The sequence below is a fragment of the Netta rufina genome, assembly GCF_964035555.1.
Source record: "Netta rufina genome assembly, chromosome: 2".
NCBI lineage: Eukaryota > Metazoa > Chordata > Aves > Anseriformes > Anatidae > Netta > Netta rufina.
Genome location: NC_140124.1, coordinates 21,572,625 through 21,600,279, shown reverse-complemented (window position 1 = coordinate 21,600,279; position 27,655 = coordinate 21,572,625). Strand labels below are relative to the sequence as shown.

Below are 27,655 nucleotides of genomic sequence, written 5' to 3'. Positions count from 1 at the left end.
GCTTAAACATTTTTGTGGCTGCTAGCTGCTTTTCTCTAGATGAAAAATTCATAAGGAGCTGCCTTCCATTTTCTTAGCTGGTGTAGTTACTACAATTAAAATTACATGGTATGTCTCCAGCGATTTATACGATTTATACTGTATGAAGAATAAATACAATGCAGGAATATAAACAGCTTGGCCACTACGAAAATTACATTATGTATTTCTTAAACTACATAATGCTGCAACTTTTGACAAGTGAAAAAGCTTACCTTAGCAGCATGAAGCTGCATACACACACACCTCCTTTTAGGTAACCTCCTGCCATGGGCTACTAATGAGAATGGATTCACTAGACAGCTTCTAGGTCCCTTCTAGCCTGCTTTATATTATGCTAATAATACATGAAAGCAGTTTGTTTTTCTATTTCTTTGAAGAAACTGAATAAGATTGTGCCTTCTTGGTGTTAGTTATCTGTTAGCTTAAAACTTAGCAGCCTCTGACTATGAACCAACTGTGAATGCATCTTTGACAGCATATTTTCTAAAGAGCACAAAGGGTACCTTAAAATGCATTTCATAAGTTAGTCAGAAGAAAGCCCTTAGCTTTCAAACTTAAAATTTCTGGCTTAAGCAATCTGCTACTTTAATTTATTTAATTAGAAATACAGTCGTAAGATTACATCACTCCGAATAAAACATATCGCATACAGTGGTAGTTCTGCTGTACAGTTTACTTACTGCTATATTAGCTTGGGTTCAAGTTAAAAAAAAAAAATGAAGTTAAAAAAAATTTGGTTGTATGGAAGGCAAATCTGACAACAGCATTCTGAGCTGGGGAATTTCTCGGTTAGCTAAGAGGATGAAGAAGTACAGGCACTGGCTGTCCAGGGCAGTGGTCACAGCCCCACACCTGCCAGAGTTCAAGAAGTGTTTGGACAACACTCAGACATACGGTCTGGTTTTCGGGTGGTCCTTCCTGTGTGGAGCTAGGAGTAGGACTCAGTGATCCTTTTGGGTCCCTTCCAAATTGGGAGATTTTATGTTCTATTCTAAGTATCTGTACGAATGGGTCTTCTTTTGTCAACAGGGCAAATTAAGATTGAAAACATGCAGACAAATCTTTTCAAAGTCATGTGTAATCTGTATGCAGTAAATTGGCTCGAGGTCAGGGGCCAGACTGCGTGCGGCATTTCTTTAAGGCAATACACAGAAGGTAGAGGTCCAAGGGGGATGGGACAGTTAGAAAGAACAGAAAGGGAATGACACTTCATCCTATATTTATAACTCCCAGATTTGGAGCTGCCTCAAGGTAAAATGCTCAGCAGGATCTGCTACAGTGCATGGCAGCCTCTTCGCTGCTGTCCACAAGCTGTTCTGCAGCCCAGGGCTGACAGCACACTGCTCTCAACATCTCCTTCCCTAATAAGAGGGAACCAAAGTGCATATGCATGCTACTCCTTCTTCGCAATCCTTATTTTGTCCTCTGCATAGACCTGGGAAGGCTGTGTTTGGATTAGGCATCTTCTCTTGTAGAGTACTGTATGTGACTGCCTTAAATAAAGCGATTCACAACGGAGGCTGGTTCACTGATACCAAACCAAACAGGTTGGTGGAGACATGCATCTGACATGAGGAGACACTGCTGATTGGCTGTGAATTGTGGTGATAATGTGTATTTAGTTATGCTCATAATCTAAAGTTCACTATTAGGAAGCATTTCTCAACTCTGCAATACATTACATGTATTCAGGAAATTCCAGTCTTCCTCTTATTTATGAACACAGCATCCATTGACGACTGTAAGGTGTTTTTAAGGAAGAATAGACCCAAACCATTTGCAAAACAGGTTTTCCTTTGACACAGTGCTTAAATAAGGACATTTTATGCGATAAGAATGTGACCTACCTTTTTAGTCTGATTCACATTTACCAAACTGCAACTTCAAAATGCCTTTGCCATGAAGCTGAAGGATCTGGTTGTATTCTTTGGGCATTGCATGGAAACCTGGTTTAGGAAGCTGGTTGTCGTAATAGTGGTGGCTGATTGGCATCTTCTCTGTGGATTTTGAGAAAGGCCAGAAGCCATAAAGCTTCACATTCTCACACAGCTCAACAGCAGCACTAGTGATCATAAAACCAGATGACAAACGATAGGCTTTCACACCCTTAGTTCTCCAGAACTGGGCAAGACTTTTCAGATAGGTGGGGTGAAAAAATATTGCCCTTTGGGTTGCTTTGAACTCTTGCAGAGTGTGATAGACTTTAAAAGAAGTGGCTGTGTTGCTTCTGAAGGAAAAGGCTGGTAATAAGAGGAAAGCATCTCCATAGACCGCGATGTTCTCCACAAATTCTGTCTTCTTTTCATTTAGTTTGTTGTATCTGCCGAGTACAACGTTTTAGGAAAAGAGTGAATGGAATGTACTGCCATAAATACATTACAGAACAAGACAGTACAACAGTACTTGCATATACGAGCTGTGAACTCTGCTGCACCAGTTAAGCCTGTCTACATTGCAGATTTATACCAACCTGTTAGATGTCGTCATACGTGCTGTTATGAAAATCTGGCTTTATTGTATAATAAAAGTGCATTTCGTAGGATTGATTTGGCAACACAGGAGTTACTGGAGAAAATCAAATTTACTGTTAATGTGACCAGGACCTGTTTATAGAAATGATTTATTCAAGAAATTTCAAAGGAGAATGGAAAAAAGAAATAGTATTTATACTTTCTCTGTGTAAGAATACAGGCACGATGGTATCTACTGCATGTATTTGTGAAAAATGTTTCTGCCATCAACATGCATAAAATAACCCCTCTTCAAATCCTGGCTGTCTGCCCTTTGTGGAAATACAATTATGCATGTAGGCAGTCTTGGAGCATTAAAGGTTTGTGTGTGCTCAAGTTTTGCAGGGTTTTAGCTGCTCATGATATGCTTTTAAAATAGCTGAAAATATAGGCATATCTGTCTCCTTTGACAACAAAGGGAACACACATGGGGTTCTGTAAAGACTTAGAGGTCTAACTTCGTAAATGAAGAGGATTTATACTCAGTTGCTTCAGTTCCCCAACAGCCAGCAAAGAAACTTATTTCTCGCCGTTGGATAATGCAGTGTTCCCAAATATCGAATAGGGAACTTTACAGCGTGAAACAACACACAAGGGAGTCACTCAGTTCATTTCCTTTGTAGATCTTAGTTGTCTGAATGCCCTGAACATATGGCATTTGCGCCCCCCTTGGGATTCAAAGCACTGAGTCCTCTTTTGTTGGTGGCTGATCACCTGAGCAGTGTGCTTTCACCTTTTTTTTTCTTTTGGCTACCAGAACCCACTGTTCACAAATGGCTCCAGCAGAAAATGGAAAACCTGGTTTCATTTCTCTTTGCAACTTGAGCAGGTTCAAACCCTATTCTCATGCAGCACTTCAAGACAGAGGACAGCAGCCACTGCCATTTCCTTTCAAAACTCTCCCTGCTGGAGTAGTTATCAGGTGCCTCTGGCACAACTGAATTCATGCAAGCCGTGACACACCCCCTCTCAGTCTGAAGGGCTTTAAGCTTCTGATTCCCAGAAAAGTGCCATTACCACCAGGCTCTGAAACAGAATGAATGAGAGACTCTCAGCCCCTCCTCTTGAACCTGGGGCCCTGTGAATCCAAGAGGCACAGAGAGAAAGCAAGCAAATCCTGAGCTACAGATAGGCAGTCCTATAGCTAGGAAAAGTGGCCAAAGGTAAACTTCTGCCCTCTACTACCAGAATCATCTTTGCTTCTACTCAGTGTAAAATGCATAAAAGACCTTCAGGACAGAATCTAGATGTCTGTTCCTCCTGCTTAGCTAAAAGCCTGAACAACCCAACCCGATCTTGTCTTGCTTTCCCTTCAAGCTCTGCTCTGGTAAGGTGCAGCACAGCCCGGCTCCGTTAGGACACATAAGAATTGTGCTCTTTCCTCCAAGAGAGTCTCTGTCTGTATTATAAACTCTGGCAGACACCATTCATAAGGTGATCACCTTAACAGTAGTAACATCAGATTAACCCAGCACCCAAACACAGCATTAGAAATTAAAGTGAATGAAGTTACTTCCCTCTCCTCTTTCAAAAGCATTCAGTCTTCTCTGAATATTTAAATAATTATTCTTTACAAACCCTAAAGTCTTCCCCTAATCTCATTTCATCCTCAAACAGGTTTAATTCCTATTACTTTCAGTGTAAGTGCTATCAGTTCTGGTGTGGTTTAATTTGGCTAAAACTGAGTGTAGCTATGGCAGGGCACTATGATCAAGCCCAGAGAAATCATGCATCATACCAGCAGTCACCAGTGAAGCTAAGCCACTGCACAAAGTTTTCCTTTCTCATATTCTTGTGCATGCCCAATAACATCAATGAGCTATATCTATTATAGGGGAAGCAAAAATTCATCTTCATTTAAATTTAAATTCTGCTTTGGGTAAGCATCAAAGCAGTTAGTACTCATTACAAAAAATCAAGTTCTGTCCTAAATCAATGACAAATGCCTGTTAGTCATTTCTATGCTTACTATGCTTACTGTACCTTTCCTTCTGGCTTTTAAGGAAAAAAAAAAAGCTTCGCCTGATGTTGTCTATTTGACAAATACAGATATGACAGACAATAAGATAAAGTAAGATCAGTAAGGAGTAAATAACATGCCACAGCAGTCCTTTTCATAGATAAGCTGCAGCTCCAGACTGCTAAAGATGCCAGATTAGTCAGCTTGGTCTTATTAGATTTTCTTTTCATCAAGGAGGTAAAAAAATATTTTCTGAGAAAAAAAGGTGTGACCAGCTTTTACACAAAGAAAAAAGAAAAAAAAAAAAGAGAGAGAGGGAGAGAAAACAGATTAGAGAAATTGGGCCTCTGTTTAGGAAATACCCTTAATCGGAACAGCCCCTTAGAACATTAACTAGTAACGTGTTTACAGTCCAACTGATAGAGTTGGGCACGCATTTCCAAGCTCTCCTGATTTATGACTCCAGTTTCTTTCTTATGCTGGGGTCATGAGGGCCTTGGTGGGGAGGTGGGGAAAGGAAGAGGCTCAGGCTTGCAATCATCAGTTTTACTCTGTCATAAAGTATAGATCGATGCCAATCAAAAACCTTGCTAAACTGGGGATATTGCTGGCTCCTTTCTACTACAAAAGGCCAGGTTTTACAGATTTCCATTTAGAATGGTGCATATTTTACATGAGAACTAAAGCTCATTAATGGGGTAATCTGTATGCACTGCTCTCTGTGAAGGTATCCCAATGGATTTTTAACAAAAACTAAATCATGTCAAACAATTACGCGATATTGCACAGAATCAGAATTACAGTATTACTTACTTCTGAGCTATGATACTTGGATTAACAGTCACAAGGTTTGTTTTATTGCCAACATCTTTGCTAATGCTTCCTGTAGTTGGAGGGAGGTTACACCTGAAATTGAGAAACATTTATTTAAACAGATGCCCACCAGAAATGCTTTGCAGTAGTTACTTGCAAATTCTTCTCTTGTGCAATGACACTTTCATGTCTGCTCTCAGGGATCTCTAAGCACTTTACAAATATTAAATAAGGCTTAGAGCACTTCTGGTAAAAATATTTAATCTACTGTACAGATGGTTAAAATAGGGCACAGAGAGCTCATTTTCATAAATCACCTCGCAAATCAGAGGCGAAGTCAAAATCCCGTAAGGAGCCAGTCTGTGAATGCCCTATGTTAGCTGCTAGAAAACATTGCACTTCTTGCCTAAACAATGCATTTCATCTGAAAAGTCTTCTATTATTTCCTGTTTAAAAAGATTGATTGATACCAACCCCTCAGTCATCAACACTGATGGCTGTTTCATGAGACAATAGCAGCGTAACTCACCCAACTGCAGAAACAGTGGTTTCTGTTATAAGGTAAAGAAGGTATTTTTTTAAAGCCAGGTATTTAGGTTTAGCATCTTAGTATGCAGATTTTAATACAAATCCCCATTTGTATTAAAATCAGTTATCTAATTAGATTTTTTTTATTATTATTTGAAAAAACCATATATGACTCAAAGACAGGAAAATGAACAATATCCGGGAGACCATGTGATTGGACATCACTGAGTGATGAAACTTCACTTGGTTAATCTCCGTACTTGCAGAGGCAACAACCCATGACTTGCACTGAAAGAGTGGGTCAAGTTATGCTCTGAGTGTGCCTATTTATCACCACACTCTATAGAGGGACTGGAAAAAAATACTTAAATTAGACGTCTAATTTTTTAGATTGATAACAGAAGGTGAGACAATACTGGGGCAGTTAAATAACTGCATTAGTGAGACAACCTAAGGCTAAGTAAACCTATTGAAAGCCCAGGGGCAAAAGTGAACATGATATTTAACACCAGTCTTTCTTGTTTCAATTTCAGGTTTTTTTCATTCTCTTCTCCTGATTAAAAAAAAAAAAAAAAAAAAAAAGAGAAAAAAAGAGTTCTCTGTCCCTAAGGGTGTTAAATGAAAAGAAATTTCAGTTTCTCAGATAATGAAATTTCATATCACTGGCAAGGTATCTTTATAATCATGGATTATACGTCTATCCACATAGTCCTTTCTTCACTTAGGAAGCAGAGTCCTGAAATCTACAAAGCAGAAAGAGTATCTTTTGAGAGGCAGAAGATCTTTCCTCCTTGATACAAACTGGCATTGGCATGCTTCCAAGCCTGCCAAGCTCGTAGAAATGTTCAACAGTCTTCAGTGAGATGAAGCAGCTCTTACCTAAACACAAAGTCAGAACGATCGATTTCAGCTCCACAGCTGGAATTTTTCAGAATGCCTCCATTTCCAACCACTGCGCAGTTCTTGAAGGGATAAACCGAGAGAGGAGGAGACTGCAAACAAATATAAAGACACAGCATATGCTTTATAAATCTTTTATTTCTTTGAATCTTCAGTCATTTGTCCTTGCAGGCTTAATCCCGTAAATCCCAGTGAAAGCATTCACCATTTAGCAGACGTTGTTGCCTGGCACGGACAGCCAAGAGCCAAAAATAGGCCCCAACAGACTGAGGACTGTTACTTCTGTCTTCAGTATTTTGAGAGTAATATTGGATGAATACATTTTAAATTTGCAAAATGAAAAAATATCTAGTAGTGGAGTGAATTCTTGACAAGCTGAAGAACTAACTCTTACTGCAGATAGTTTAAACTCACCCCTTTTCCTTTGCACTGCACCAGGCTGAGTTGTCACAGAGTCACTGACTGTGTCAGCTTACAGAAAATAACTTTGTGAATACTCATTACTCCATTATAGCTCAATTATATTTGAGGTAAAATAATGAAGACAGGGGAACCTGAAGATGCTGCAAGGGATAGGCATGTGCCCTGGCTTAGCTCATGGTGAATCTGGTAACTGAAGTAGTTACTGCCTCTGGCTGTTCACCTCCTCTCTTCCTCTTCTTGTTAGAGGTTGCTGTCTTGCAGTGGGGAAGCTGAATGGGAGCGAAGTACGTCCACTTGTGAACCAGCACAGATCACAACCTAGCAAATTAATGAAACTTGTTGGCTGTTTCAGTTGACAATATAGTTGGCTCTTATCCCAGGGTCTCAGAAACATCTCATACATCTCATTCAGTCTCTCCTGCTGTGGGAGCACTGGCTTTCAACAGAGAGGCCAACAGCTGGGCTACTTCAGCTGCAGAACCTGAACCTCCTTGTAAAACTGAGTCAAAACTTGCTTACAGAAATCATTATCCTTCCTCATTTTCTCATCAGCTTGCTCAAAGAAAAGCAGGAGGGAGCACCATTATGAACAAGGAAAAAAAGAGTGAGGAAAGTGACAGATGTCATGCTGCCCACCAATATATCACAAAACAACATGTTCAAATACTTTGTTCAGCTCTGAAAAGACACCAGGAGAACACACAGGCCAGATACCTCTGGTTAGCCTAGCAACTATATATACGCACAAAAAAAACCCCTACATTATTCTTTCCTTCATTGTAAGTTTGGAACCACTGTAACTTTCTCCTTTTCAATTGAGATTTTAGTGATTCAGAGCAGCATAAGAAAGGACTAGGCTCATCTCACAAATCAAGAATGCCAAAAAGGGGTAAGAGGGCTCCCATGCACTCATATTGAGAAATTAAGTACAACTTTGTGCCCCTCTTTGCCTGGTCTCCAGAGCTTGTATGTCTGTTAGAAGTCCCCAGCTGCAAAATCTGATTGCTTTGCTCAACCTGTGTTTCTGGCTGCAAAGGCCCCACACCACTATCAGGTTTATCCCCCAAATAGCTTTCATCTATGATGTGCTGTCCATGCCTCCACCACTGCAGAAGAAAGCTTATAAAAAAAAGATCTTGCAAGGTGAATGAAGAAGCACATACAGGGGCTAAGGGGCTCTACCATATGAATGGAACAAAGCAGCTCTATTACTAAACCACAATATAGATGATACTGCAAGTATAATAACAGGCTAGGCTACAGTTCTTACCACAGGCAGCATCCTATAAATGTCCTCTGTAATAAGGATGGTCTTTTTACTGTCCACTTCATAACTCATGTTACTTCCCAGTGGGGTGTTGTTTTGAGAAGCAATAAAATTGTGAGCTGCATCACAGCAGGAAGCCAACTCTGACCTGCAAAAACAAACAAACAAACAAACAAACAAACAAACAAAACTTGCTCAAAGACAGGCAAATAAGCAGAAAAGAGGTGGTACAGAACTAGCTGAATGAAAACCAGCTCTAATTAACTAAGCACCAGAAGTCTGTATGAACCCTCTACAATACTGTTATTTCCCTTGACTTGCTTTGTAGAGAAAGCCCATTTTCACAGCAAATGTTCAGGCGCGGATCAGTTCAAGAACTCCTTCCCTTGGCCTGTTTTGCTCTCTTGGTCTCCCTTTGCCATGCAGAAAAAGTCATAATCAGGCTTCTCCTTATTATTAACTGCTAAGATTATTGCAGAAACACTGAGAGACTTCATTTCCCCAAAGAGTTAACAATGGGATTTCCATCAACCTAGAACAAGTGATTGTAAGAAAATAGAAAGACGAAGAAAGAACCACGCAGATGGAAAGAATGGTGATGAGAAGTACTGGGTATAGTACTCAGGGAACAAATAGACGGTTGCAAGTCATTTAATTAATAATTCATTTCTGCAACTGTTCAGCACAGTTTTCTTGTGCACAATATATCACAAATGTTAAATAAATTATATCACAATTTTTAAATAAGAGGACAAACATCCCCTCTGTAGAGGCAGTCTAGTTGTGCCCCAGAATACCTAGCAGAAGTCCTTAAATATGTAAGAGCGCAAGGGACTCACTCAAACTTCATGTTGGAGTGAAGTCTCTATCACTCATCTTACAAATCCTGCTACCTCCAAATTTATAAAGACATATAGGTATGTAAACAACCTATTTCGTTAACTGTGAAATGCAATGGCAAGCCCCAGCAGAAGTTTGAGATCAGACCTGAAACTCTATAATGCATTTGGTTCAGGGAACGATGATCACTGCAGCACTGGGTCCGATTTTCAGATTGTGAAGCTGAACCATTCGTGGCCAGCCATTACCTATCAATTGAAAGGACATACCTATCTCGTGAAGTGTGATACAAAGGGAAATACCAACCACTCAGAGAAGGAAATTCACTGATAACAGAGTTGCTTGGAATTTTGAAAAAAATAACAGAGCAGGGAAAAGATAATAATTCCTGTCCAAACATGGAAGGTTAATTGTGAAGATAAAGAATAAACACATTTACAGGAAGAGCCAGAGAAACAGGAACGTTTTATCTCAAACTTTTTCCTTTGCTAAGGTAAAACAAACTTTGAAAAAATTAAACAATACAGGCCAAATTCTGTCTGAAAGTAAGCTGATTTTAATAGGGTAAGATGGGTAAGAGAAGTTGCTAAATCTGATTTTATCTACATCGTACGCAGAGCGCATATTCTAATAATAATATAATTTTATTTCTGATGGAGATGGGGGATGCTTTAGCATGTGGAAGAACCCAAGGACTGTATTTCCTGGAAGACAAGGGAAGAGAACGATTAGGTGGCAATTGCCAACCTACACTTCTCTTGAAATAATGGTCAAAATGGTGTGTGCAGAGGTAGAGAGGAAGAGTTTGGTAAGTAATCGGTTTGATTCATAAATGAAAGAGCAAGAGTACCATTTCAATTGGCACACTGCTTACTGGTACATATTAACCCGTTTTAAATACTGGTATCTGAAACTCCTCAAAGACAAAGTTTCCAGATGTGTGAGGAACACTGGGAATGATTGTGTTCTGGGATGGAACAGATCTGAAATAACCATACTGGGAGAGTTAGCAGGAAATGTTACTGGGAAATAATTACTCCTGAGAGAGTAAACAGTAGGGTTTGGATTTGCACAAGCCACATTCCAGTCCTGTCCCTACACACAGTGATTCCCATTGCCTTGCTTGAAGCCTTAAGGTTGGGTTTGCAGTCATCCAAAAACTGTTAGGTAGAGGTGGGGATGGAACTAAGACTATGCTCTTGTGGGTCAGGAGGTGCTTACACAGTGAAAATAATTACTCTGTGCATATAGTGTCCTATTTTAAACACATGGAAAAACACAAATTGAGCCATGAGGCAGGAAAGTAAAATAAGTAAGTCCAGGAATATTGAATGTTATTCAACCAGTGGTGACTGACTGGTCATACCTGCCCCATTTCAGCCCCCATGTCCAGCTTCCCCACAGCCCTGCCCTGCTGGCCAGGTTACTGCTCTGGGACCCCACTCTCTGTCAGCCCTCGTTGCTCCCTGGCAATCACATGGAGACAAGCAATAACCAAAATGGTAATTTTGATATTCTTGAATGCTTTTCTTAAAAGTAAACCAAGCAAGCCTAGGTATTTTCTGTGCCAACCACAGGACACTTGGAATAGAAGGAATAACACCAGCATATTCTTGCCCAGCTCTCATAAAGCAGGAGCGTGTGATGGCTACCAGAATCTGAGAAAGCAAACTGATGATAGATAACATTCATTAATAAAGATGATGCATTTTTGCTTTTTATTACTCATCCACAGGAATGAATGCCTCAATAAAAGCAGAAACAGTCGGGGAGAAAAGCAGATATCGGAATTAATAAGAAAGTAATCGCTTAAATTAATATTATGGGTTCACTGAGGAAGTAAAACAGAGCCAGACTAGTGCAGAAATGCAGCGAGAAGAGAATACACATTGATTAATGATATATATTCTTATATCACCTTACAGCATACATGCTAAGACATAACAATAAAATCCTAGCACCTAGATCAAATCAGGACAGACTTCCACAGTGCCCATGCATCCACGTACAAAGCTGGAAAGTGTGTAGCTGCAGACAGCAATGCTCAGGGGTAGCATACTCAGCAGTCTGTTCCTATGAGACTTTTACAAGCTGGGACATGGGGCACCTCTACAGTACAAAGAATGAAAGGGGTACAGACTGGGCAGTACAGGTAACATATTACCACCGCTGTCATCCTAAATTAATGTCATTCATGGTCTCTGTCATGAGCTAATGACACCCTGAAGTGCTTATATATAAGACTGTGACATGTATTGCACGAGTTGTTTCTTCAACAGGTATGATACATTAGGTGGTATAAAGACAAGACAAAACTTTAACAAGTGTATCATGCCACCTGAGGAGAGAGAAATTAGTAAAATCTACAAGACGAGACAATTTCTAAACAGATGGTGGGATAAGAGAGAGAGATCAGAATCATAACAGCATCAAATGATACTACCTGAAAGCCAAACTCTACATTTCCCTTGGAAGGATAGAAAGAGATCCATGTTGTCTGTTCAGACCAAGAAAAATGCTGACATGGGGACAGCCCTTGGAAGCTGGGATGTTGCTATCCCAGGTTGTGCATCCACCCCATATACATGTAAGAACACGGGTACATCTTACAGTGAGGTTTAAGTGCCAATTGTTATCAGAGCTGCTACACCGTTTGAACTGATAATACATATCTCATAAACCTGAGGAAGTACAGTCATGATAGCCTTAATCAATAACCTTACCAGAGCGGTGTGCTGCATTTGTCTCTGAAGATTTGTTTGTATTAGAAAACAGAGTCACTGTTGAACTGAATAACGCTTTTTATTGATCATCAGATGCTTTTGCTGAATTTCTTCCTTCGTGGACCAGCAACACTGGAACCAGTTCTGTATTGAGGTCAACTGAGATGGGATTCTGAGCCCACACAGCATCTAGATAGTTTATTCTGCTTTGCAGGCACTGAGAACTTAAGACAATCCTGTTTTCTGAAGGAAGTCTTCAAAGTATTGAGACAAGCCAAAGGAATGATGTTTTCCAACTCCTATGCAGTTAGTCCATATTGAACTGTGGGCAGTATACAGGACTGCTGCATTGACTGCACCTGCATCAAAAATCCTCTGCGTAACACAAACCCACCACACAAATGCTATACTTTATTTAGTGAACTGGAAGTCAGATGTCTACGTATCTGCAGGATCTAAACATGCTGATGCAGTTTCTTTACAGCTTCTGTAGTAGCTGTGTAGCCAGAAAACTCAGCCAGAACTACTGTATCCCTCCCAGCTGCAAAATTAATTAGCTCAGCCTGGTTCTGCGCAAATATATGTCTCTGAGCTGGTTCGGTGCTTGGGCACAGCCCGCAGATGCCTGCTGACAAGACACAGCATGTGCACATCCTGAAGAGACTGCAAATGTCTCGACACTTTCCTTCCAAAAACTCATTTTGAACCAGCCATAAAGTTCAAAGCAGTTGGTTAACCAAGGGCTAGCAGAGTTTCTCAGCAGATCCAAAAGCCAGCTTTGTCCTTATCCTGAGTGGAATGGGAAGAATGTAACAGTTAATCACAGTGAAATCTGTCTTCATGCAAACAGATTCTGCAGAGTTTAAAAGATCCTGACTCCTCCACATTACTCATATAAGCAGCAAGAGGACCCTTGCTTCATCCTCCTGCAGAAAGCATGATGGTTTTTATTCAGAATGCTTTCTTTCATCAGAGATGCTTAGCTAAAGTCATTTTGTTCTATATTTTTCAAAAACATATATTCAGATAAATACCTGCAGGCATTTGCTTCTGCACAAAAACCTTACTCACCCTAATAATTTGTGGCACAAAAAAGAAGATACCACTGGCACAGTCTGCTCCAATCTAGAGCCGGACCACTGGCCAACACAGTTAACTGTGATCCTCAAGGGGTTACTGTCCCCGCCATGGCACGTGAGTTGGCAGAATCTGACACAACTCTGTGAACTTCATAGGATTTATTTTCTGTAGGTAACACTTCAGTGTGACACCAGTGCCTGGAGACAGGAGGCCAGAGGGCATTCTTCACCGCTGAGGACAGCAGTGTGAAATACATCACAGTGATTATACATTGGACTAAACTGAGGTGGGAGAAGGGAAAAGTGGATGTGGAGTAAAACATTGCTCTAAAAGGTAGATGCTCAACTGTCCACTAAGGCCACTGGGGGAAGGGTGAGGAGACATCATCTTAATTTGCGCAAAAGAAAGCTTAAATTCACTATTAGGAATCACGCTGAAACAGGTTGCTTGGATAAGCTGCAGAATCTCGACAACTGGAGATATTTGATAGATATATGGCCAAACGTCTTTCAGTAATGTTCCAAACACATTGGATTCTGTCTAAGTCAAGATGGACTACAAAGATAGTCCAGAAACCAGATAGTCTTGAGATCCCTTCAAGCTCTGTATTTCTACAGACTGAAATCTCTTCAATTCATCTTTCATAAATATCTGTGTAAGTGAATGCTTGTTTTCAAAAAGCATGTCCTGTCACTCTTCTTGGCACACTATCCACACCAGCAATGCTTACTGCCATATCTCTTTGTGGCTCTTCAGTTATTCAGTCAGGAACTGAAACACCACATAAAATAGATAACCACACACAAAGTAAGAATGGCAATTATTCAAAGCTGTAACTCCTCTGAGCCTGGTGCTAAGTGTATTTCACAACATGTTTTTTAATATCATTTGAATAAAAGACAAAGTATTCAAAGTAATGTCTGTGGAATACTAACAACCAGAGAAAATCTGCATTTTCCCAATAGGTTTTTTTAGTTTTTCACTTAGCTTGGGTATTTGCAACCATCAGTTCATGCAAGCTATTGTACTGTACGTGTGCAGATGACAAGGACTTTGAGGATTCACATTGAAGAGACAATACCAAGAACCCATAAAAAATTCCTCAATGTAGCAGCAAAATGTAAAAGGTGCAATCACAGACAGTGAGAGGACCTCTCATCTATGGCCACTCCTGTAATCTTTCACAATGAGCAAACAATTATCTTACTGTAGTGCACTGGGGATGCTAGACCATGTTACTGCTTTCTCCAGGCTTTTGTCAATCCAAGTCAATAGCATCAAAGTGCAATGAGGCATATTATGACATATTCCAATCTTTTAAAAAAGCGTGGTTAAATATATCTGGAACAGAATATGCTGAAGGGATATGCTACACTGACAGCCCTTGAACTGTTTATAAATGAAGTAACATCATTTATGTCTAAGACAATGAAATCCAACAAGGTTGAACTTGAAACCAAGGCTGAATACATAACAAATGCAATAAAATTTTCAAACCAAAGACTATGTAAAGAGTCAACCATAAAACATAACTAAATCTGTTTCAAAATCAGTCTTCCCTTACAGGAATCCTCCAACATTTAGGAAAGTATAAAGGCTGCAAAGCAATTTAAATATTCATCCATTTCTCCAAACTGTCACCACTTCCTCTGTCTTGACCCAACCTTTTTCTCTTCTGAAATGGAAATATGTCTCTGAATATATACTTCTGATTTTACATATGGTCTATTAAACCCACAGCAAATGTATTCTTAAATCACACCGTAATCTCTGAGTTATTTCTTGTATACTGGAATGGAAGACTTCAGAGAGTACAGTGGAATTATTGATCTGTTTAGTGTTAGGAAAGCTATTGATTATGTGGTGGTGTGATCTTATGTAAGCATAAATTGACCTTGCAGGGTATTTTATTTGTGTTTCAACTGTTTCACTGCAGTACACAGCTGTGTTAAGCAATACTGTTATATATGCTAGAGTGTAACGTACTACAAATTAATCCTTCTGAGAAGCAGTGGGATTATATAATCTGCAGCAATGTTTATCACACTTTTCAGAGGAGATATTAAAGTGGAAAAAGAGTAATAGAAATTGACTGGAATAAAAAGCAGAAGAGTAAATAACAGGGCTAGGAAAATGGGTTGGTCTCAACTATTTCTTTTCAAGATCTAGGGTTCTTTTCTAAAGTAGTAATGTTTCCCTAAAAAATAAAAGGTTACAAATATTTTGGTAGCTGCAAAGCGGTCTGCTGGCTAAACTGTGGTGTAATATCAGGATTTTTAGAACTGTATTTTACATCTAGGAGTTTCCTTTCCTCTTCATTATCAAGTGCAAATAAGATTTTCAGGAATGGTATTTACAGAGGGAGGGGAGCCAGAGTCCACAGCTCACACGGGGCTATCACAGTACAACACTGCTCCTGAAGAACTGCTGTATCACTTTGCCAGGCTCCAAACTCAGCAAGGTACCCCAGAAATACAGTGCCCAGAGGCTTCTTTGAAACACAGCATCTGCTCAGCCCTTCTCCATATCCCCCCCCATCCTCCTCCCCAGCCATTTTGAGGGCTTTTTTTTAGCTATTTGCTAGCTTCCAGCAAAAACAGGAGTTGCAACGATTTGGAGGAACTGCAGATTATTTGCCACAGTGGGAGCATAGCCCAAATGAGAATACATCAAGCTTAAAAGTCTGTAAAGCAAAGGGATGTGGAGGTGTAAAAACCAATTACAGCTTCCACCCAATTGGGTTCTGTAATTTGTTGCACTAATGAAACATTTCTTTTAAGTGGAAAACCTTTGAAGAATACTAATATAATAATTAATATTCAGGTTACCTAGGGAACCTAAGACTCTACCGACTGTAGCTAGAAGAGCCTTTGCAGAGGAAGCTACCCAACACTGCTTTTTTTCTAGAGCTTTAAGAACGATGCTTCCAGGCAGCACTGAGATTATGTCACCTCTCTTTCCCAGTTTGCATCAATCCTCTCTAATAACTACGAAATCCGAGGACTTGCTTTGTCTAAAACAAGTTACAGCTGATGTAAATCTGAAAAAGGAGGAAGAAACCAGGTGAGCGTAGTGGCAAAAGGATTATGTGAAGAAGCTAGATGATTGTAGAGCCATAAAGAACAAGAGAAATAATAATAATAATAAAAAAAAAGAATAAGAGAAGCACAACTGAATTGTATAAAGGAAAGGTCTGAATAAAAACTTTAATATTTCTCTATTTGTCAGTAGCATATACATAAGTGTTGGTGAAGAGTTTCCCTGAATTGCTTTTAGTAGGATGCCATTTATACCAGCAAATTAACAGCATTGCTAGGTCTTCTGCTATATGTATATCGCCTTTGCGAGCATCAAGTGCTAAGGAACTCCTTAGCAGGGGCTGACAAACAATTACATGGGGCACCCCAAATCTTAACTAGATTGCTGGAGCAATGAACCAAGTGCTTGCACAAGTTTCTCCAAGGTTAGCCTCAATCTAGCAGTGCTGATGTCAGCATTACAGATACTGAATTAAATGAAGCTCTAAGAGCCTGACTGGGGCTGCACAAAAATCCACCACAGAAGAGAGACTGTGGGTATGGGAGGTATTAAAGAGGACATCATGGCTCACCCTTGCCTCATGATTCTTTTTGACTTTGAGAAATGCACGGGTAAATACCACATGATTGTTAAGAACCACAGACCACTGCCAGACAGATATGCAGTCTAGCGGATGTGAGCACACACACTGCAGCAGCTTTAGAAGACAACATTTGGAAAGGGAAAGGGGCAGCTCTCTGACAATGAAGGGACTCAGTTCACACAGCTGCATGGCAAAGCTGAGCTAGGTAGAGGAGGATCAACCTGGAATCCTGCTCTCTGCTTTTTGTACAATGCCTTGGCACTAGCACTGTGGTTTGTGCAAACCAGGGCTGTCAGCTGTAGCCCTTTTGCCAATACACGAAGACAAGTATTTCTTTCCTGTATTGCAGTTCTAATTCTTTCTCTTTTTTTTTTTTTCTTTTTTTTTTTTTTTTGGCTTTGATCTGCCAGGAGTTTGGCTTACAAGGAAAAATGATGTGTACTCATTGGCACACAGTGCTGTCTTCTAGGAACTCGAGAGTTATTGGATTGGATCACATATTCATTCACCCCACTACCAGAATGAGAGTAGCCAACAGCAAAAGCTGCAAAGGAAAACATAAGAAAGCTTCTTTGAGAAATTCGCTACCCCTGGGGAAGCTTCTGTTGAACCTTATTAATTAGAGGTTAGTTTACGCCCCAGAGCATAAGACATTAAATCCCTTATAAATATGTATGTTCGTTCTTCAGAACTTTGGAATAATACAGAGATGTTGTACAACTGACACCATGCCTGAGAAGCATGTAAGTGTTCGCTCCGTTTAACAGATGGGCAAACAGGGAAAGAAGTCAAGCAGCTCCTCTGCAGTCCAGTCAGCGGGCAGACTTCTGGTGGCACTGGCAGGTGAATAATGCGACAGGCAGTTTCAAGCTCTCCTCCTGAAGGTGGCTAGCTGTATTACCTAATTCCTGTTGCACGGCCCCTCCGAGATTAATTTCCTCTCCTGCAAAATGGGTGTGTTTATCTACCCACTTAATGAGATTTTTAGAACTGAATAATATTTATATTACACAATTATTATGCATTACTGATACTACACAATGTTAGAAGAAGGAAGAGATGCGCTGCCAAGGGATTATTAAATCATTAATTTCACCACATTTCTAGAAGCTCTGTTCCCCATAGAGCTCTGTCAATGCGTCTCTTCTCAGCTAGAGCATCCTTTCAAAATAGTTCCAGGCTCTTGTGCTTAAGTCTAATAAACAAGGCTGGGAGTGCATTAAGCACGCAGTGTATACTGATTTAGACAGTAAATTTTATACTGAATTTTTCTCTCTCTTTTTTTTTTTTTTAATTTTCCCTTAAAAATCTGTTTTGACCAACTACTAAGAAACTGGGAGCCTTGAAAATCTCCAATATGGTCTGGGAGCAAGGATAACTGTAAAATTTTAATATCCTGTTTCCAGAAAAGAACATAGAAAATGACTCTGAAAGAAAAGAAAAAAAAAAAAAAAAAAAAAAAAGATTTATGCAAGAGCACACAGCTTTTGTAAGATAATCATCAGCAATGCCTCAAACCAGAGAACCAGCCCTTGGTCATATCGATAGAACTTTTGGATGATATCAATGCAGGTCAAATTTCATACAAAGGGAAGAATACAGAATGCTGTCTTCAGAACTGCAATTACAGCACAGGTTGTGCTATGTGAACTAGCCAGGATCCCAGCCAGTTTGGATGTTAAAAAGCATTGAAACCCTAACAGCAGAGTTCTTGAATGTCAAAGGAGTATCAGAGCTTATCCAGCCTGTGCTGAACCATGGGTTGCAAAAGATTTTTTTCACCTGGTATTAGGGCTAAGTAAAAGCTGGCAAGCTCACCTCAGTGTAAATACAATCCACATGTTCTTTATGCACCCCACAGTTTGCTCTTTTGTATATTTCCAGTCTGATCACTGGTTTTATAACCCACTTTGACCACTTATGACTCCCTGTCCTTGCCAGAAGGCAAAAAGATAGCATATGGAAGAGTGAGAGTCTCATCCTTAAAGTCCAACAGGACTTTAAATGTGAGGGTTTAGATAGAAGGTGTCATGCTCCATTCTCACAGGCCTGGAAGATGTAGAAGTTGGCTCAATGGAAGGTCAATTGTGGAAGCAATAAATAGCAAAGAAAGAAGCAAAGCTGGAACAGGGAGCAGTTACTCTGACTTGTGCACCTAGCACAGCAGAAATGGAAAATTGCTGTGAAGTGGTGGCTGAAGGAAGGAAGGAAGAGAGGTTCAGAAGGAAGAGAAGTTAAAAAAATAAAAAGGGAAGCAAAAACTCTAACTGTAGTAGTGTGAACAGCAAATGAGAGTAGTTTTATCTTTTGTCAACTCTACGAAACACCCACCTGTTCTGAACCAGAACTGACTGCTTCAACATTTCCTTATCATGCTCTGATATCTCTGTGCATAGCTAAAGCCTGCCTGAGTTAATTGAAAGTTTCTTAGACCTTAACTCTCTGTAATATAGTACCTCGGCTTCAGGAAATGCTATTAATCAGTTATGATACATACCAAACCCAGCAATTTATGTTGCACAAAAAGCCTTTCTTCCTCCTCCCCACCCCCACCAACAAACTATTTCTTACAGTAACATCAAGCTGAGCTTGTGGATATTAAGTTTTCAGTGCTAGTCAGTTCCAAGGAGTTGGAAGGTAGGACAGTTTAATTATTTTTAATGATCTTGATAGAATCTTTAATTCTGATGCATGTAATAATGGAATTCAAGAGAGTATTTGCCCCTGAGAAAAACAAAATTGGCAGAGGGAAGCTGTTCTGTAAACACAGCATGATGCATTTCCAAATGAATGTGGAAGCTTTTCAGGGATCTCTGTCCCTACTGAGCAAGTACTTATGTGCCATCCTGAACAAGGACAGATGTAGCCATGTGTTTATATGCAAGGAGGCTGTGACAGAGCCAAACCTAATGAGTGCCTAGGGTGCTGCTGCAATAGAGGCAATAGTCTTGGGGTAAGACAGAAACTGCTTCACTACAATCTTTACCAGGGTGCCAGTTCAAACGGATAACATCACATTACTCGTTTTCTTTAATACTGTAGGTTTTGTGTCAGGAATATTTTTAATCCATTCCAGATCAGTTAGTTAACTATTCATTATAGAGGAGATAGGTGAAATCACTTCATTCGTGTAGTTCTTTTATCTTACTCAGTTTGCACAGTTCAGTTCAAATAAACAAGTATAGTCCTGGCAGCAAAAGCATAATACAAATGTATTGCTGAAAATGAAGTCTGAAAGCAATACAAAATTATCTTTTCAAAACGGAAGATCTAAATTTATGGCTTGTTAGACAAGTCTAGGGTAAACAGTTTTTCTAAATGAGCCAAAATTACCTGAATTTTGCGGATTCTTCTGGTCTCCTTATCCACGTGCAGTTCTGTAGCTTTTTGACTATGTGAAGATAATAATCTTCTGAATATCTAAAAAAAGAAACAACATCAAACACTTGAATATATATATATTTAGAAACAGTCTCTAAAACATTCAAATGATGCATGTATTAATAATAATGTGCATGGTGCATATATAATAGTTTGCTTTTAGAACTCCATGACCTATTTTATTTCCATAATTTGTAACTGTACTGTCCTCATTTAATTAGCATGACCTATTAAACATTGGTTCTTAATAATGACGTCCTAATGAACTTTTCTTTTCAGAAACTTTCAAATTACTCTGGTTTCAAACGTAAGTATTCAACCATAAATATCTTGAAGTTATTAGATGCCTCAAAAATTATCTCTCGTACAAAAGTCCAAAATAATACAACCCCCCTGTTTCTTGTTTTTGGTGTTTTAAACTTCAAAACTGTTTTGACATGTGTCTCTTGGAAGCAAAAACTAAAATTACACTTTTTATGCCTTTTCCTTCATTCACCTTATCCAGTCCCCAAAGCTCAATTCAGTCATCTAAGACTATAAACCAACATTTACAGATATAAGGTTTCCTTCAGACTATCTTTTAAATAAAAAAAAAAAAAAAAGTGTTTTACATCAACCAGAACTAAGCACCAGAGGGGTACATGTACCCAAAGAGTTTTATGCACTTTTTATGGTTTGTTTCAAGAGATTTAAATTTGTCCATATGTGAAATACTGCAGACAGTGTAACCAAAAAGAATTGAGACATGTCTTCCCTGGTTCAATGTTAACTCTCCCATTTGTGCTTGGTTCCTACTAGAAGGTTTTTAAAAAATAGGACTCTGACTTAAAAGGAGGACTGGGCAGATGGAATAAGAGATGACGTGGATGTCAAGGCTACAAATTCTATGTGACTCATATCTCCAGCAAATATCTACCTTGTACCATTCTAGCAAAAATGGCTCAGTGTTGGCCCAAAACCAAATGATCATGAGTTTATTTAACCTGGAACTTAGAAGTGTGTATTTCAAACAACCTTAAAACAAACGTGGGAAGGCACGAAACCTCACTTGTTTTTAAATGGAGCATGAGAACTGATAAAAAGGAAAGCGAAAAGGCAATGATGGCTTGCAACAGAAGAGCACTCAACACCCCGAAAGCTTCCTTCTCTCTCCATGTTCAACATGCTTTTAGTACCACAGCTTTATGGTAAACATTTGAAAAAGCAGAACCCTTTTCTTTTTGTTTGCTTGCTTCATAAAAGTACTGCTATGGCTAGAGTAACCTGCTTTGTCTACCCCAGAGTAAAATTACGTTGCATTTCCACATGGCAAAAGAAATGAAAATCTCCTAGAGGAATTCTGCACCGGAATTGGTTTTTGCCTCAAGTTTGCACCTGTGACAACATGCATGATGTTCACTCTCTATGCACAGACACAGGAAGCATTACCAGACACAGAAAACACCTAAGAAACCAAATCATTGTAACCAAACTGATTTTACTGAGTCCCTTGCACAAGTATAAGAGAGCAGGAAGAAATGGGCTGAAGTGGGAGCAGCATGCAACTGGTTTCATTGCAGCTGTGGCCATCCTGACCTGCTGCAGTACCTTCCTCCTCCTTCCAGTCCAACTCCATGTCTGCTCTCCCCCTTGTGCCATGGCTAGTACTGACTCGACACCACCTCTGTTGTGTTTTTACCAGCTTTTGCCCTGGGCAAATGTCTCCCTAGGCCACTTTTAGTCACTACCATGGCAAAAAAAAAGAAAAAAAAAAAAGTAATATAGAAGTAAATAAAAAATAATAATAATAATAAAGCAAATATATTTTCTTCTGCTTTAGTGTCTTCAACTGCATCAGGAAAGACCCCATCACACACCATTACCAGTATAAGAAGTGACAGGAGTGGAGAAACTGTAAACGAGGCCTTCCTACTTTGGCAGCTGCCTGCTGGTACATTGTGCTAGCAGCCTTGCAACTGCAGCCACAGACCATGGAACTAGTTTCTTGCTGAAGCAGCCACCCAAACTGGCTCGTCTGTGGGGTCAGAGGAGCACCAGCAGCAGCACAGGGCAGCACAGGCAGCGTGTGAGCAGGGGAGGGTGGGAGAGATGCAGAGGATCTGAACAGCCTATGCTAACGTTGAATCACTCGTCTAGTTTTGTTACTTAAGGCTAAACAATAAATAAATCTTAGATGTTGGGACTTAAGGTAAAAAAAAAAAAAATTAAAAAATTAATAGGATAACAGAGTGTGAAAATTTACTTAGGCTATCATTATCTAGGAGAAAAAATATAGGGAAGGGAAAGCAAGTTCTAGCCTGAAGACATCTATAAGATGAAAATAAGAGTCAGAAACAAATAGGAAAATTACCAGGAAGAAATGGCATGGACTGACAAGTTATTAGCAAGTTACAGGGAAACATTTCATGTGGATTAAAATCAAAGTATCATCCACAGCGCTAGTATTAAGGCCTCATGAGAAACACAGGCCTGTCAGAAACTGTGAGGGCCTCCTGCTAGGTGTAACAGAAGCTGTAAAGCTGCACCTAGGGTAAAAACACCTATCACAGTGCAAGGACACGGCTGCCTTTCCACTGCTCTGTGCTGGATGGAAATCACTTGCCCAGAGGTGTCCCAGGGCTCACCAAGAAGCCACCGTTCTCAGGTCCGTATGGGATGGAGCAACGCCTCCTGTTCACCCTGTGCACCCAGTTCTGCTCCTCCTGTGACTTACAGAGACACCACGGCCTGTCAGACCTCATCTTTGCCCGTGCTGGCACAGAACCACAAGCATCAGAGATATCTCAGCAGCAAATCCCTGGGGACAGGAGTTCTGCGAGGCAGCTGCCACATCTGCCCGCAGCAGCGTAAGGTGTCTGTGCCGGTCAGTTCCGTGAAATGAACTCCACTTGAACGCAGACAATATTCCCATAGATTAATTATTTTTTTTTTTAAGACTCAAAACGAAGCTCTGGGATTTGCTGCAGCTGGGTTTACAGCCCAGAAAGCTTTGTTTTCCTCTCAGAAAGCCTATTTTAGCATTTCCTGCTCTAAAGGAGCCTCAGGGACATGCTCCAATGGAATTAGTCCAGGAAGGCCATCAAGATATTATTTCATGGCTCTGCTGTAACCTAGACAGTCCTTTTCTCCACTGTTTCATTTTAAAGAGCTGGAACAATACGTGTATTTCCACTGGCACCTGAAAACTTAGAGTACGTGTTCGATGATGCTAAAATATCTTTATTATTAAGTTAAATTGAACTCTAACAATATGTGGATGAGCCGGTAATTACAGTGCTGAGAATAGCGAAAGAAACATGTTCGGTCCAAGTTTTGTCTGCCACCTGCATCCTAGCCATTACAGAAATTTGCTCTTGTAGGAAACTCGCTTACACTGTTTGAGTCTTGCTGGCAAATAACACCTGGAAGGGGTTGGTTTTGCCTAGTACTCATCAAGTACACATTGTCCTTCTAATTTAAACGCCGATGTTAACGCAGGACTATTACACATAGTTGAGGCACTGACAAAGTGCCTTCTAATTTTTGGCAGCTATCTAAAAGAAAACAGCAGGGACAGCATTGTTGAGATAGTAGGGGCACAACAGGTAAAACGTCAGAGCAGACAGACAGATGCAGCCCCACTGGTTACTTGCTAGAACTAACACCTACTTGAAAAAAAAAAAAAAAAAAAAAAGCTATTTGATTAGCAGGAAAATTGAGCAGCAGACGTGAAAAAGGGAGAACTTCCTATTTGGCAGCTTACATTCAAGAAAGAAACAAAACCAAAAAGAAAAACATCAGAAGGAAAAGCAAGAGAAATGGAGGATCTCTTGTGCCTTTGGAGACTTTAATACTATAAAAACAACTACTGGTTTTTAAAGCCCTCAGGAGACTGTGCACAGAGCTTGCTCTAGAATGAAAATGGAAAGCTGCCAGCAGAACACAGCATTTCAAGCTCTTTATCACCACCAGCACCTACCTGTTATAATAATACTTCCCACTTACATAGCATTTTTTACTATCAAATCATCTGACAAGCTCTAAACTAGGAAATTTTTCCAGTCTCTGCCAGCTCGAGAGGCCAGAGAGTCCAGAACATCCCTGAAAGTCTCAGGCTGCAATGTAAAGCATTTCTACACCATGCCCGTGGGTCACACATTGAAAACGCAGCCAACATCCAGCAGCTCCTCCCAGTGAAGGGCAATGAGCTGCACTATTCATGGCACAAAACAATGCTCTGCTCTTTTGTTCCAAATACCAGTTGCTCTTCCCACCTGCCCATTAGATGGCTCACCTCCTTTTTCTTTAGCCACAAAATAAAGGTCCGGTACTTCCTCACGTTTCACCTACAAACTCAGCTTCAAAATGTTCTGGATGTAAAAAGCAAGTCTGCATTCCTACAGCCTCTACAGCTTTGTAATACACAGGATAACAGGACCTATACCACCAGAGCTGGATTTGGGAGCCAATATAGTGACTGCTTGTGCTTCTCTCGGCATTGAACAGGCGCTTCAATTATATTCTTTGCCCTCTGTTTGCCCACCTCTGTTTCAGCTCTCACTAGCAGTGGAATGGTTGCATAGTACTATAGTACCACCTCTCAAAAGAGTAAAACTTCAATGGTAATGTTGATGATGAGATGGAACAGTGGCGGGAGAAGAGGTTATAGAAGAGGAAAAAAGAACTGAAATAGTAAAGGCAAAATGCTGGTAATATAGTGACTTAAAATGGGTGGAAGATCTTAAAATGCAAAGAGAAATTGAAGAGGGGGAAGAAAGCACAGGAGAACATTTAAAATTATGATTCAGTGGTTCTTTATTTTTTGTGTTAAGGAAAATTTTGACTTCCCCAGTCCTTTGAATTGGGAAAAGCACATAATTATTTTTAGCAGAGTTTTTGTTTCTCATTCCATTCCACTTCTCTTCACAAATGAAGAAGAAGGAAAAAAAAAAGGAAAAAAAAAAAAGCTTCCAATTTTAAAGACACCATAGCACATAATTAATTTTAAGATGGCACTTGGTCCTAATAGAACACTCTTCTTACTCGCAATGTTTTATTTATTGCTGTATCCTTATTGGCACCATGTTACATGTCAAAAGTAATGGGCTGCTTTTCCTACCTCCACTTTAGCAAGTGGGAAGGAATTTGAGCAGGGCTGATAGCAAGGATTTTTTTTCCATGTCAGGGAAAGGCAGAACAGCAAGTGGAAACCAGAAATGGAATTGTGTTTGTTTTGATGTATCTAAGATTGAATAATTAGTTTCCTGTGCACTAGTTATTATAATAATGAGAGCAATTAAGAAGTTTTTATACTAGTACATTTCTATACTTAATCTAGTGACTATGCTGAAAAGAACTACTAACTAAGGTTGCTCATAGCGGGAGTGTTCACCAATCAGGAAGAAGACATTCAAGAATGAAATGATGCCTCACAGATTCTGGTCTACCTTTTTGCAAATACCTTGTAAAAGATGAGAATAAGAAATCTTGTTGACTTACGCTGTGAATTAAAAAAGAAAATCCAACCTAGAATAAATATAACTTGTCAAAGAAAAAATGCAAGCAAACATTGGTTGAACAATTTCAGTTTCCTGTTGTGCTCTTCCACATTAATATCATCAAGAATTATGTGAAAGAGGAGGACAATATTTTAGGCTTTTATTTAAAACAAACAAAGCAGAAAGCACAGCAAACACCTACCTTTTCTTCTTGATTGATGATGATAAAATATTGTCCTGAATCGCCTTACACTTCGCAGCCTGTTCAAACTGGTAAATTCCATTTTTATTAGCAGTTGTTCTGTTAAAAAAGTGGGGTGGGAGAAAAAGCAACATACTTTAAAAGAAAGAGCATATTCTGACAGACCCATTGCATTTACTTTGCTGTGACACTAAGATTAATAACTGTTAATTTAGCTGAAAACATTACCAAAGCAATCTTATTCACCTCTATTGTGGGGCTCTTGTATAAAATGAGAGTTTGCTGCTAGTGACTATAACATATTAGATTCCTTAAAGAAACTCTATTTCATAGTCTGAATTATATTTTCTGCTTTACACTGTAATCAGAAAAATGTAATTAAGAACTAAATGAAACAGGAAGCCTCTTGAACATTATGAAGATATTTAAAATATTTGTCATTAAAATATTCCAGCAGACGTGATTTCCTAAAGCTGTTGATGAAATGCAATATTCAGAGCCAATATAATATGTATAGGAAACACCACAGGTGAAGTGGATCATTTTACTTGGGCCTTAACTTATTGACTCGAGCTTAATACTTCCTTCCTTGTTTATTCTTTATTTACACAGTGAGAATAAATATTTGTAAAAGGAACCAATGCAAGTGCCAGACAGTGATCTTTAACTCCTGTTGCCTTATTTTCACCAAAATCCTGTGTGGTCCTCTTGCTTTGGCAGTCCTGCCAGCCTGAGCTGTAAATTAGTAAATGCCTGAAATACCACGGTCTTATTTCATTCACCTCAGTTCACCATGTACCCAGGTTTAATCTCATACAATCACCCTCCTCCTTCAACCTTCTGCTCTCCGTATTATCACTTATCATGATGTTCCTTCCTCCATTATTTTTATTTTCGCCGTTCCTCACCATCTTTCCACCTGCCTCATTCCTCTTGGTTTCCTTCCACTGACTCACTACTTACGGAGCACTTGGACACTGCAGCCTATTTACCCAAACCAAAATTAGAAATATGGGAGACACAGATGCTGTCTCATTCATTCCTGGCTGGGAGCTGCAGCAGTGAACAGACCCCATGCTGTTCCTAGAAGCACAAGGGTCTTCGTGCTTCATACACATCGCAGTCTGCTTCTGCATCATCATTCTTTACTAACATGGACCAAAACTATTTTGGCTTCACCGGTTAAAAAACTGAGGCCAGAGCTGGTTGTCCTGTACCATGTCCAGGTAGCTTTTGAAGATCTCCAAGGAGAGAAACTCCACAGCCTCTCATGGTGCCAGTGCTTTGTCACCCACGCAGCACAGGAGCGCTTCCTGATGCTAACAGAACCTCCTGTGCTCCATCTTCTGTACACCCTCCTTTCAGGTAGTTGTACACATTGAGATATCCCTGAGCTTCCCCTTCTTAAACAAAATCCTAAACAAACATCGGCAGTGTACCCAGGTGGCCAAGAAGGCCACAACGGCATCCTGGCTTGTACCAGGAATAGTGCAGCCAGCAGGAGCAGGTAGGTGATTGTCCCCCTGTGCTCTGCTCTGGTGAGGCTGTACCTCTAGTGCTGTGTTCAGCTTTGGACCCCTCACTACAAGAAAGACATCGAGGCCCTGGAGCATGTCCAGAGAAGGGCTACAAAGCTGGTGAAGAGCCTGGAGCACAAGGCCTGTGAGGAGCAGCTGAGGGAGCTGGGGGTGTTTAGTTTGGAGGAGGCTCAGGGGAGACCTCATTGCTCTCTACAACTACGTGAAAGGAAGGTGTGGAGAGCAGGGGGTTGGCCTCTTCGCACAGGTAACTAGTGACAGGACTACAGGGAATGGCTTCAAGTTGTGCCAGGGGACATTTAGGTTGAAAATGAGGAGAAATTTCTTCTCCGAAAGAGCAGTCAGGCCT

The 27,655-nt window shown here is 40.0% G+C and overlaps 1 protein-coding gene across 1 annotated transcript in view; it reads right to left on the bottom strand.

The window, feature by feature from the left end:
- The window catches only part of ST8SIA6 (ST8 alpha-N-acetyl-neuraminide alpha-2,8-sialyltransferase 6), a 38,796-nt gene that overhangs the window by 2,753 nt on the left and 8,388 nt on the right, over positions 1-27,655 (bottom strand). The window contains exons 3-8 of the mRNA XM_084306931.1: positions 25,769-25,867; positions 20,042-20,128; positions 8,447-8,591; positions 6,733-6,845; positions 5,326-5,418; positions 1,890-2,362 (exon numbers count right to left, since the gene is read on the bottom strand). Coding sequence (XP_084163057.1) covers positions 1,894-2,362; positions 5,326-5,418; positions 6,733-6,845; positions 8,447-8,591; positions 20,042-20,128; positions 25,769-25,867 — 1,006 coding nt within the window. The 3' untranslated portion in view covers positions 1,890-1,893. The remainder of the gene's footprint in view (positions 1-1,889; positions 2,363-5,325; positions 5,419-6,732; positions 6,846-8,446; positions 8,592-20,041; positions 20,129-25,768; positions 25,868-27,655) is intronic.